The sequence below is a fragment of the Neovison vison genome, chromosome 6 (genome assembly GCF_020171115.1).
Source record: "Neovison vison isolate M4711 chromosome 6, ASM_NN_V1, whole genome shotgun sequence".
Taxonomy (NCBI): domain Eukaryota; kingdom Metazoa; phylum Chordata; class Mammalia; order Carnivora; family Mustelidae; genus Neogale; species Neogale vison.
Genome location: NC_058096.1, coordinates 68,815,135 through 68,828,752, shown reverse-complemented (window position 1 = coordinate 68,828,752; position 13,618 = coordinate 68,815,135). Strand labels below are relative to the sequence as shown.

The following is a 13,618-nucleotide window of genomic DNA, read 5'->3' as shown; positions in this document are numbered from 1 at the left end:
ATAAAATCTTTTAAAAAAATAAAAAAATAAAATCTTTTTCTTACCTTCAATCCCTGCCTTAAGCTCCTCCTTTCCCCCTAACTTGGAAAATGGAAGATAGAAAATTTCATCATGGTATTAGGTTGTTTCTACCTAGGAGCCTTCACAAATAAAAGAAGAGTGTAGTTGGCTCTGTTTGTGTGTTTTTAGAGACATAGATATGCCTACAGCTACTAAAAGCTAATGTTTATTGTTCTTATTAAATACCAGGCACACCCTAAGTTTTTTTTTGTTTTTTTAAATATTTTATTTATTTATTTGACAGACAGAGATCATAGATAGGCAGAGAGACAGGCATAGAGAGAAGGGGGAAGCAGGCTCCCCGCTGAGTAGAGAGCCCGATGTGGGGCTTGATCCCAGGACCCTGAGATCATGACCTGAGTGAAGGCAGAGGCTTAACCCACTGAGCCACCCAGGGACCCACACACTAAGTTTTTATGCTTTAATTCAGTTTATTCTCATAGGAGCTATCTGAGGCAGACCATTTTACAGTTGAGGAGACTGAGGCTATGAGGTTAGAAACTTCTGAAATCACTGACTTCAGATCCACTTTGCTATTTTTTAAGATAATCCAATTGTTAGTCAAAATTGTAGATGTCTCTGTAATGAATTATCTGTTTATTACATTTGACTTATATTGTTTTTTTGTTTTTTAAGGGTTTTATCCTCTAATTGGGTGGAAGATTGGCCAAGAAGTTGTATGCTTAGCTGAAAGCAATGCAGGAGACACTGGTACCATCATAAATTGGGCTCAAGAATTAGGTAAGTCATCTTTTAAACATTTCACAAGCCCGACTTAAAGAATTCAAGCATGCCGTAGGACTGACGATGAGTAGGGAATGAATGGATTGTTCAGTTGAGACATAAAAGGACCTATGCTAGAAGAAAATATAGGATTTTTTTTTTTTTATGACACTGGGATGGCAAAAGGCTAGGCATTAAGGCCAGACACCATAAAGAAAAAAGCAATAAATTTAAGTGTATAAATTATTAGAATGTGTAAGGAGAGAGGTGCCATGAGCAAAGTTAAAAGATAAGTTGGTAAGAACTATTTATAGCATACGTCAGAAAAATTAATAAAGATGACTAAAGAATTGGGGTATCTGGGTGGCTCAGTCAGTTAAGTGTCTGACTTCAGCTCGGGTCATGGTCCTGGTGTCGAGCCCCGCATCCATCGGGTTCCATGCTCAGTGGGGAGTCTGCTTCTTCCTCTCCTTCTGCCCTTCCCCCTGCTCCTGCTTTCTGTTTCTCTCACTCTCTCTCCCAATTAAATAAGTAAGATTTTAAAAAAAGGTAACTAAAGAATGAATAAAGGACAGAAGTATAGACAGCTATCATATCAAATGACTATTAAAAATTACTATTCTTAATAATTATGGCTCAGTCAGTTAAGCCTCTGCCTTCAGCTCAGGTCATGATCTGGGGGTCCTGGTATCGAACCCCACATTGGGCTCCCTGCTTCTTCCTCTTTGCCTCTCCCCTGGCTCTTGCATGTGCATGCTCTCTTTTTCTCTCAAATTAATAAAATCTTAAAAAAAGTATATACATAAAAATTATGTCACCTGCCGTTGGCCGAGATTAAGTAGTTTGATGATGTTCAGCACTGATGGAAATATAGAGAAAAAAACTGTTCTTGTTTACCTTTGCAATGAACATTCACTAGTCTGACGTTTCTGGAGGAAAAGCAGGCAATATATTTCAATTTATAGAGTGCAGACCCTTTGCCCTCAGTTCTATTCTTTTTTTTTTTTTCCTTTTTAATAAAACAGTGATACAGGTATGCAAAGATGTGTACATGCTTAAGTGTTTAATACAGTGATTAGAAATAAGTTCCTGTCTAAAGCATCGAGTAAGTAAACATCAGTATATCCATACAGTGGGACATTGTAGAGTCACATATAATGGCACAGTTGTATATCTTACTGATGTAGAACACTGTCTATGAGAAATTAAGGAGGTAGTTGCAGGACAGTCTATATAAATCTTTCTTGCTTGTATTTTACAACTTTATTGAGCTAAAATCCACATACAATTTGCCTACTTAAAGTGTAAAATTCAGTGTTCTTTCATATTGTCTTGGAGCTACACAACCATCACCATAATCTCCTTTTAGAACATTTTTATTCCCCCTAAAAGGTACCCCCATAGGCATTGGCATTCTTGTTCTACCCACCAGCCCTAAGCTACCATGGATCTACTTTCTGTCTCTATGGGTTTGCCTGTTCTGGACATTTCATATGGATACAATTAAATAATGCATGGTGTCTTTTAACTGCCTTCTTTCACTCAGCATAGTGTTGCAAGGGTCACCCATGTTGTGGCGTGTGTCAGTGCTTCATTTCTTTTTATTGCTGAATAATAATCCATTATGTGGCTGCACCACAATTTATTTATTCATTCATCAGACAGTGGACATTTGGCTTGTTCCCACTTTTTGGCTTTTGTAAATAATGAATAGCCTGTATATTATATAGCCATATTTCATGCAGAAGGTGTGAAATGTTACATACCAAAGAACTGACAGTGGGTATCTCTGATTAAATTATGGAGCAGGCTGTAATTTTCTACTTTGCTAATTTGAACTAAGCTGAATTGTTTAAAGAAAAAGCCAATTCTGTTGGCAGAAAACATAAAACTCTAGGAAGAAAATGCCAGTCCATCTCCTTTCTTCCTTTCTCTCTCCTTCTCCGTGAACCTGCACCTGCCTTATAAGCATAAGATTACTTGTTTATAAGTTATTATTATAAAAGTTTATCACTTAGAAGTCTCTTCTCTTTTTTTTTTTAGATTTATTTATTTATTTATTTGAGAGTGAGAGAGAGAGCGCACACATGTGGGGGAGGGGTAGAGGAAGGGGGGTGAGAGAGAATCTCAAGCAGACCTCCACACTGAGCATGAAGCCCAAAAGGGTGCTTGATCTCAGGACCCTGAGATCATGACCTGAGCCTAAATCAAGAGTCGGATCCCCAACCAGCTGAACCACCCAGATGCCCCAGAAGTCTCTTCTTTAAATGTACCTCTTTTAACTTTTTTTGGACATCTATCTTGATTATCAGAAATAGAAAATGGGGATGCCTGGGTGGCTCAGTTGCTAACTGACTACCTTCAGCTCAGGTCATGGTCCCAGGACTGAGTCCCACATTGGGCTCCTTGCTCAGCAGGAACCAGGCTTCTCTGGCTGCCCCATTCCGTGTTTGTGCTCGCTCTCTCGCTCTCTCTCTCTCTGACAAATAAATAAATAAAATCTTAAAAAAAAAAAAGAAATAGAAAGTTACATATTTCTTCTTCTTTAGTTGTACCTTCTATTAATTTTACTCCTTCCCAGAAAATGCAAAGAAAAAGCAGATAAACTTCACATTCATCAGTTAAAAAAATAATTCTCGAGTTCTGTGTGACATCATGTGCACGTTCTCTGTAGGAATCTTTGCTTTGCTGGCTTGAGTCTCATTCACTGTGATTCTGAAATGATGAAAAATCTTTTCTGGGAGATGGGGCTAAATGGTCCTACCTAGAAAAGCGATGTGATTTCTGGTAGAGGCACAAGGCCTCCTGAAGGCCAGTCCCATCTCTGGCGAGGAAATGGGACTGTTGTTCTGACTGGAGGGAGAGAGAATTCAGAGTTGAATTACTTACTTTAAAATTTTAGTCATTGGTAAAGCTAAACATCTGTATCTGTCTGAAATTCACACAGAAAGTTGACATTTTTTTAAATATATTTCTTTCTGTTTTGAGAAATCATTTTAATGGGTGTAGTGAAAAAAATTAATCATGTTCAGGAGAAACACAGTGTGTAAGAGCCTAAGTAGCCCTGACATTTCCTTGAATGTGTGAGCTGAACTTGATATCTTTGTGTGGTGTCCTGAGCATCTCCAGTCTGGATGATGACTTTCTTCCACTTCGTTACTGGATTGAACCCCTCAGCTCAGGTGTAAAAGCTGCTTTAAATAAGTTTTTTGTCTTGATTTTTGGATTTATTTTCTAAGTCTTTTTCACATAGGCCAGTTCTTCCTTTTTTCCCCCTTAGCCTGCTGTCAACTGGCACATTTGAGTTCCCACATGGTCATCTCTTTTCTTTCCGATTTAGTTCATTTCTCCTCCCCTTCACTCTTTGTTCTATTTTGCTGTCTTAATCTATAAGAATTTTTCTGTCTTCCAGCTTGTATTGAGTTAACAAGTAATTGAGCGCTCACAGCGTGCCTGGAACTAACTGTACATGCTAGGATGACATGAGTGAATGACACAGAAACCCGCTGCCCTCACAGCAGTTACAGTCTAACAGGAAAGACATGGGGGGGGGGGTTCTCTCTCTCTCTCTCTCTCTCTGTCTCTTTTTTTAAAGATTTTATTTATTTGAGAGAGAGAGACAGAGATAGCTAGAGAGAGCATGGGGTGGGGTGGGTGGGTGAGGAGCAGGAGAAGCAGGCTCCCCTCCAAGCAGAGAGCCAGACACAGGGTTCAATCCCAGGACCTGATCATGACCTGAGCCAAAAGAAGATGCGTATCTACTGAGCCATACAGGAGTCCCAGGAACGACATGTTTTAAAAGGAAAAAATTGAAAAAACATATTAGTGTTAAGTCCCAGGAAAGAGAAGTAGTTGTAGGATCAATGATCCCTTTTAAGAAATATTTATTTATTTATTTATTTATGTAAGCAAAGATAATAGAAAATTATTAAGTGAAAATAGAGAAAAAGCTCTCCAGAGAGAAGAGTCCAGACAGGCCTAGGAGGGCCTTTAGGGTTGGTCTTTTATAGAAAGCCAACCAGGGAACTTAAATCCTTTTAACATCTCTATCTATATCACCACTGAGCAAGGACTAGTGATAACACCTTCAATGGCCCACCTCGGCTAGGGTTTCATTATTCTTTGTTGGCCACAGGTTATCATGAAAGACACCCACCCCCCACACCTAGGGCAGGATGGTCCAGTTTGTTCCCTTACCTCTGTTTTCCCCACTTCTCCACATTTCCAGGATTTCTGTGACCTGATTACAGAGCCTGCTATCTATCTCTCCCTACCTAGTCCTGCCTATCCCTTACTCATTCCTCTCCCTGGAATAGTAAACTTACCTGCCGTTAGAGAATGGGATGGTGGCCACTCTGGCTGCTTCCTGCTGAAATGGGGGTGGTGGGCTGTATGGCAGTTAGAATCTATTCAAGGGTTGCTCCAGGGGATTGTGGTGTGGCTCCAGAGGGTCATGACAGGCAGCAAGGGGTACATGCCTCAGCACATGCAAAAGGATGAACATTTATTAGGCCCCAAATTGTGATCGCATCCCTTAAATAAGATCCTCAGTTACCAATTTTGTCAAATAGATCAGTGGATATCTTGATCTTAATTGATCACAAATGTCCCCTATTAATTGGGACACCTTGCAGGAATTAACTGTAATGTTAAAACACATGTCAAGTTTCTCGCACCCCAAGTGGTGTAGCAGTAGTGGCGCAGTTCTTGGGAAGTGCTTCTTTGACTTCATTTAATTCTTGGCTTGAGTGCATCCAGTGCCTGATCTAGTATCATTTGGAGTCCTGCTGAGCAAGCATCCTGTTTTGCTTATTTTATATTGCAGTCCTTAGTAAATCCTAGAAACCCCATGGTGAGCTTTGAGACTCTTTTTACCAGGAGGGCTGCTGTATGCTTGGTTAGAGCCTTTGTTTGCTACTGTATGTTAGTAGAGGTGGCTTCTAGGATAAAAGACTATGAGGGATGAAACCTTCAAGACGCCCTTTTTGTTTGAGGTCCAGCCTTAACAATATCCTAATTACAAGGAGTCACTGGCAAATGGGAGAAGACTTGTCTCAGGAAATAAGAGCACCCGCAGGTGTATCATCCTGTCTAATCATAAAGAAAGTGGGGCCATCCATTATCCCCATCTGGTTCCCTCTGGCTTTTAAAGAGTGATCTTGTCATCCCAGCCACATAGACTTGGCCAAGGTGATAGGTGAGTTATACACTTACTCGGGAATCTGTCCCATTTCCCAGTTGTTCAAATAACCATATGCCCATGGGGTCCTGTTATTCCACAGAATAGCAAGCAAGGAAATTGCTATACATGAGCTATTGTGGCAGTTTCTCTGGAGTTTACCTCAAGTTGTCTAGCTTAGGCCAACAACAGTCAAAGACAATCAGAACTAAAATTTAACATCAGCAAAGGTGTGTTATTGAAACGTAATTTCTCTCTATAATAACCCTTATTCCCAGAGATAGTCAAAGAAGACTAACTTATTTAAAAACAAGTCCAGTTTTAACAAACAGCGTAATTATTTACATAAGCTCAGCAAGAATGATCATATAGATCTTTTAGATTCTGCTTTTGTTGGAACTTTTTTTTTTTTTACATTTTATTTATTTATTTGACAGACAGAGATCACAAGTAGGCAGAGAGAGAGAGGAAGGGAAGCAGACTCCCTTCTGAGCGGAGAGCCCGATGCTAGGCTCAATTCCAGGACCCTGGGATCATGACCTGAGCTGAAGGCAGAGGCTTTAACCAAGTGAGCTACCCAGGCACCCCTGTTGGAACTTTCATAAGGAATCTCTAGGTTGAACTTTTAGTTGCCTCTCCAGGCCAGATGCCAAGCCCAGTGCTTGCCCTCAGACATGCCTGCAATACTATAGATGTGGGTGGATTCCTCTTCACGAGGTCCCCAAAGTATCCTGTGGTTCCTGCACCCTTCAGTGGAAGCAAACCCAGGTTTTGGCACCAAAACATTGCGGGAGAGCTAAGTTCTTGTCTCACAGAGTCAAAAAATGAATCTTACAGACAAAGGAGAGTGAGTAAAGCAATAGAAGTTTATTGAGTGAAAATAATAGAAGTTTATTAAGTGAGGATACAGAAAAAGCTCTCAAGAGTGAGAGGGGTCTGGACAGGTTTGCCCTCAATGATCCCTTTTTAAAGGGAGAGCTTTGTCCAATATGGAGAATCAGGAGGCTTCTTTCAATAATGATGTTAGCTGTTCCTGAAGGGATAATAAGAGTGGTTGCATAGGGAAGCCTGAATGGCTTAGTTGATTAAGCATGCGACTCTTGATTGACTCAGTCTTGCTCCCAGGGTTGTGGTATCGAGCCCGAGCCTCGCTTCGGGCTCTGTTTGCTGGAGATGCTGTCTCTCTCTCTCTCCTCTCCCACTCTGCCCCTCTCCCTGCTTGCTCTCTCTCTCTCTCTCTCAAATAAATAAAGCTTTAAAAAAAAAAAAAAAAAGGATGGTTGCATAGGTGAGATTGGCGGTGGTTTAAGTTAGGGGGCAGTCCCAGCGAGGAGGAAGGAGGACTGGTGTGGGAGGTCCAAGCAGGGAGAAGCATGACCTATTTAAGGGACTTCAGGAATGCCCTGTTTCATCTCTGCAGTTGGGGCAGTTACCATCGCTGCTGTCCTCCAGTAACACAGGTCAGGAGACATTTTTTCCCCTAGCAATATGACTCTTAATTGCTACGTGTCACATCTGCTTGTTCCAGGCGATCCCCATAAGACTTCCCCATGCACATTTAAAATTACCCAGGACTCTTGTTTACTGGAAATATGGAAACTGATTCCTCTCTGGGTATCTTCCCAAGAGAGATAAAATATCCCTCATTAGAATGAATGAGATAAATATTTTCTCATATATGAACTATTTGTAGGTGATGGTGAACACATACATGTTACTGCTGGTAAATAGGATCTTAGTTCATGGTCCTGCCTCCCTCCCTTCCTGCTGGGGGAGAGAAGGAGGTGTTATTGCTGAAGCTAAAGAGGAGCCCAGCATGAACTACACTCTGAATTCTCAAGGAGACAGTGCAGACCCAGGGTGTGTAGAGGGCATGCCCTCACTGTAACTGGTGAGGCTACTTGAGGCTGCTGAAGTCACTCTGGATATTTGGGGCACCTAAATATCCAGATATTTGTGGCTCAGTTGGTTTGGCGTTGACTGTTGATGTCAGCTTAGGTCATGATCTCAGGGCAGTGAGATCAAGCCCCACGATGGGCTTCTTGCTGGGTGTGGAGCCTGTTTGAGATTCTTTTTCTCTCTCTTCTCTGCCCTTCCCTCTCCCTCCCCCACACCCACTTGCTTGGTCTCTCTTTAAAGAAAAAGATGCTCTGGATGTTCTCTGTGGATCCAGCCTACTGAGCCAGGAGAAAATCCCCACAGCATGTGGAGAAGAAAGCTGGCCTGGCCAATCCCTGGGAAAGTTTGCCCACAGTGGACATTGGTACTGTTTGTCTGATCTGCTCCTCTTCCAGCCTGAGGGGGGACGCCTAATCTTTCTCCTCTCTCCGGAAACCTGAGTGCCAAGGTTCATTCCCCTACCTCTCATTGCCTCACAACCCTGTAAGCCTGACCTGAAAGAGACCACGATATAAGAACATATAGCACCCTGAAGGGGGGAGAACAGCCTCAACAGATAAGTCCCACAAAGACAGATAAATGGAAGAAACAGGAAGTTAAAATAATACCAACAAAAGTTAAACTTAAGGGATGAAAGAAAATATTACAAAGAAATGTTTGGAAAACAAAAAATTTTGAAGAACAAAACCATGGTATATAAAATGTAAAAACAGACAAACAAATAAGAAAACAAACAAAACCAGCATAAAATAGACAGTGCTAAAAATCCAAATAGGATTCAGGAAAAATTTAAAAACAAAAAAAGAGAGAAATAAAAGGTAAAACTGAGAGGTAAGAGACACAGAGGAAAAATCAGAGGAAAAAACATGTGAATAGTAGTCTCTTTTGGTTTATGAAAATGTAATTATGGAAATGGAGTTACAAAAATGTAAAAATTGAAGCAATAAATTGAAAGTAAATTTCCTTGAACAGAAGAAAGGCCTTAGTTTTCAGACCAAAATAGCTTACTAGGTCAAAGAAAAAAAAAAGATGCAAAGATAGTCATATGTGTATGAATTATCTGATTCCCAAGAATAAAGAAAAACTTCCAGATAGGAAGAACAGTTGATGTATGGAGAAAAAAAAAATCACACTGGCATGGAAGGTAGTTGTAAAATTTGGAAAGTAGAATGACATGTACATAGTATAGAGAAAAAAGAACAATGAGCCAATATTCTGGTGCCTGGCTAAGATATCACTCATATTAAGTGGAAAAGAGACATTTCCTGGCTGTGCAGTTTATATTTTCTGAGGAAATTACCCAAGGAGATACTCCAACCAGAAAGAATTAGATAAAGATCTCAACATGAAGAAAGCAAAGTGTGTAAATAAGATGTTTTTTTAAAAAAAATTTTTTTTAATTTTTTTCCCCACTGGTAGCAGCCCAGACTTTGTTCTATTTTTTTTGAACTGTTCTTATACCAAATTCATAAAATATTTCTTACTGTAATGTAAAATCTTTATTTTTATACATTAAGAACATAGTTTTGAATATTTCTTTAAGAGACTGAAATTATCTTAAAACTAAAAATTATCTTAAAACTAAAAAGCCTAATTAAACTAGGCTTAAATATTTTATGTGCAACGTATGGTTCTATAAAAGAAAGTAATGTGGGGTGCCTGGGTGGCTCAGTCAGTTAAGCATTTTTTTTTTTTAAAGATTTTATTTATTTATTTGACAGAGAGAAATCACAAGCAGGCAGAGAGAGAGAGGGAAGCAGGCTCCCTGCCGAGCAGAGAGCCCGATGCGGGACTCGATCCCAGGACTCCAAGATCATGACCCGAGCCGAAGGCAGCGGCTTAACCCACTGAGCCACCCAGGCGCCCCAGTCAGTTAAGCATTTGACTCTTGTTTTCTGCTCAGGTAATGTTCTCAGGGTTGTGAGATTAAGCCCTGCTTCAAGCCCCAAGTTGGACTCCGAGCTGGGCATGGGGCCTGCTTAAGATTCTCTCTCTCCTCTGAAAAACAATCTGAGGGGTTTGAAGTGGCGGGGGGTTGGGAGGTTGGGGTACCAGTGGTGGGTATTATAGAGGGCACGGATTGCATGGAGCACTGGGTGTGGTGAAAAAATAATGAATACTGTTTTTCTGAAAATAAATAAATTGAAAAAATTTAAAAAAAAAAAAGATTCTCTCTCTCCCTCTCCCTCTGACCCCCATCCCCTAAAAAAAAAAAAAAGAAAGAAAGTAATGTTTCTTTTAAAAGTTTCAAAATAGTATTCTTTTTTCCCCCCTCCTTCCCATAAGTGATTTTTTTTTTTAAGATTTTATTTATTTATTTGACAGAGAGAAATCACATGTAGATGGAGAGGCAGGCAGAGAGAGAGAGAGAGAGAGAGGGAAGCAGGCTCCCTGCTGAGCAGAGAGCCCGATGCGGGACTCGATCCCAGGACCCTGAGATCATGACCTGAGCCGAAGGCAGCGGCTTAACCCACTGAGCCACCCAGGCGCCCCCCCATAAGTGATTTTAATTCCGTGATGTGTAAGTGCTGGTCAAGAATAGACAACAGAGTGTACGTTTTTTTCTGTTCTTCATTCTTCTTTCTTTTATGTTTTCATTTCAAGTTTAATGAAATCCTTTTCCAAACTCACCACACACACACACACACACACCATTTTCTCAGTGCCATACTTTGAAAAGCAATAGAGTAGAACATCTCAGCCTATTATATAATATGATTAGAAATAAATAGCAAAAACAGTATTTAAATGCTACTTCACCACATGGAAATTTGAGATGTCTTTTCTTAAGTAGCATAGAGCCAAGGAAAACTTTGAAACATAATTTGATAGTGTCCAAAAAATACAGAAAATGACTATAATTCTGTAGAAACAGTACTTATAGGAGAATGAAGAATGCTTATTAATAAGAAAAGAGGAGAAGCAGGGGCACCTGGGTGGCTCAGTGAGTTAAAGCCTCTGCCTTTGGTTCAGGTCATGATCTCAGGATCCTGGGATCAAGCCCTACATCGAGCTCTCTGCTCAGCAGGGAGCCTGCTTCTTCCTCTCTCTCTCTCTGCCTGCCTCTCTGCCTACTTGTGATCTCTGCCTGTCAAATAAATAAATAAAATCTTTAAAAAAAAAAATACCCGGGGCGCCTGGGTGGCTCAGTTGGTTGGACGACTGCCTTCGGCTCAGGTCATGATCCTGGAGTCCTGGGATCGAGTCCCACATCGGGCTACCAGCTCCATGGGGAGTCTGCTTCTCTCTCTGACCTTCTCCTCGCTCATGTTCTCTCTCACTGTCTCTCTCTCAAATAAATAAATAAAATCTTTAAAAAAAAAATACCCAAGAATTTTTTAATCTCTCTCTCTCTATATATATACATACATACACACACACACACACACACATATATGTTGTGTGTGTGTGTGTATATATATATATAATATAGAATCTATATATGTTTTTTCTTTTTATTTTCAAACAGTTTAAAACTTGTAAAAAGAGCACAAAAACTTTTGTACACCCTTTATCCAAGATTTGCTATTTTTTAAAGATTTTATGTTTTTGAGTAATCTCTACACTCATAATGAGGCTTTAGAGTACAACCCCAAGACAAAAAGTCGCCCGCTCTACTGACTGAACCCCCCAAGTTTGCAAATTTTTAACATTTTGTCATGATTGCTTTATCTACCTGCCTACCTACCATCCATACTTACATACCATCTTACATGCTGCAGGATATAGATATATATCTACATAATTTTTTGAGCTTTTTAAGAACAGATTACATGTATCATGCTCCTTTCCCTGTAGTATTTCACTGTGTATTTCCTAAGAATAAGAATATTCTCTTACTTATCTAAGGTATGGTTATTAACTTGAGAAAAGTTGATGTTGGGCATAATAACTTTTACCAGATTTATAGTCCATATTCCAGTTTTGTCAGATGTCCCAGTAACATCCTTCATGGCAATTCTTCCCCAATATAAGATCTAGTCCATCATTGTTTATTGTATAATTTTCTTTAATTTGGAGCCACTTTCTCAGCTTGGTTTGTTTTTCATGCCATTGACATTTGTGAAAGACCTAGGACAGTTATTTTCTAGAGTATCCTTCTGTTTGGGGTCTTGTGACTAGGTCCATGTTATGTAGTTTTAGCTGAAGCCATCCATAAATGAGAACTGTATCCTTCTTAGAATATATACCTGGAGATGCAGTGTCCATTAGTTCTGTTTTGGTTCTGGTAAATTTTGTTCATGTACATAAGATGTTTTCCAGTTTCTCCCATTTCTCCTCAAAATTCTCCTATCCCCTAAATTTAGAATTCATTGATAATTCTCACCTGTATCACTCTTCACTCTGATGGTTGCAGAACGGTGTTTGCTAACTCCATTATCCCCTCCATGTTAATTAGCATTTTATTTTGTAATGAAGAACTTTACGTTACCCCTTAAACTGTAAACTCATGGTTTCTTATTTCATTCAACTGTTTATAATTTTATAGTTCTTACTTACAGTCATGTTCATTTTGTCCCAGATTTAACCAGTACAAATCTCAAACTATCTTCTGTGTCTTTTAAATGTCATATCTATCTTTTTCTTTTTTTTTTTTAGCACTTTCTCATTTTCTCACAGAAGATGTTTTAAGTTCATCTTGTGTTTTTCCCACTCCTACCCAGGAATTAGCTACTTTCCCAATGAGCCCTAATTCTATGAATGGTAAATGGTATTTTAAAATAATGATTGACAGGGGCGCCTGTCAATGATCCCAGGGTCCTGGGATCGAGCCCCGCATCAGGCTCTCTGCTCGGCAGGGAGCCTGCTTCCTTCTCTCTCTCTGTCTGCCTCTCTGCCTACTTGTGATCTCTGTCTGTAAAAAAAAAAAAAAAAAAAAGATATTATCAACTTATTTTTAATGTGGAATTTTAGTTTGATTTCCAAAGTCAAAAAAGATATGCTCAGAGAAGTTGACTCTCTCACCTGTCCCTTCATTCTGTCTCCCTATATCTTGAAATCATTTCATTCATTTTTGGTTTATCCTTCTTATTTCTTTTTGCAAAAACATTTGGGATACATGCATGTTTTCTTATATTCCCTAATTTCTTACATAAAAGATAAGCTGTATATGCTTTTTCATAGTTTGCCATTTTCACTTAAAAGTATATCCTGGGAATTACTTCCTCTCAGTTCACGGATATCTTTCTTCTTTTCACAGCTGTCCAGTATTCCACTGTATGTGTATACACAGTTTAGCCAGCCAATCACCTGTATTGGGGCACTTAAGTAATTTCCAATATTTTGCAAATACAAATAGGGCTGCAGTGAATAACTTCAGGCATATGCATTTTCATATTGTTGGAGGTATGTCTTTATAGTAAATTCCCAGAAGAGAGATTGCTACATCAAAGGATAAATACGTTGTAATTGTTAGACATTGCCAAATTCCTCTCTGTAGGAATTGTCATGTTGCATTTCTGCCAGAAATGTTGATACTGTTTCCCCATAGCTTCATTCTTCATTGCATCTTTTACATCAACAAATGATCTGGTTGGATGAGTTGCAGAAGTTGGGGGCTGAGCTAGAAGTCTTATGTATCATAAAGCTTTTGACCTTTTGCACAGTATCATTCAAATAGCTCTCATATAAATGGAATCCATATAAATGGATATTAGAATCCACAATATTGTATAAATGGTATCAGTCAAGGTTTCTTTTACTCAACATAATGCCTGTGAGATTCATCCATGTTTTTGTATCTTTTAATAGTTGATT

The 13,618-nt window shown here is 39.4% G+C and overlaps 1 protein-coding gene across 3 annotated transcripts in view; it reads left to right on the top strand.

Annotated features, from left to right (window-relative positions):
- Positions 1–13,618, top strand: part of GK5 (glycerol kinase 5) — an 81,957-nt gene that overhangs the window by 51,280 nt on the left and 17,059 nt on the right. For all 3 annotated transcript variants that reach the window (XM_044251520.1, XM_044251521.1, XM_044251522.1), the window contains one exon: positions 697–801. In XM_044251520.1, the coding sequence (XP_044107455.1) occupies positions 697–801 (105 nt within the window). The remainder of the gene's footprint in view (positions 1–696; positions 802–13,618) is intronic.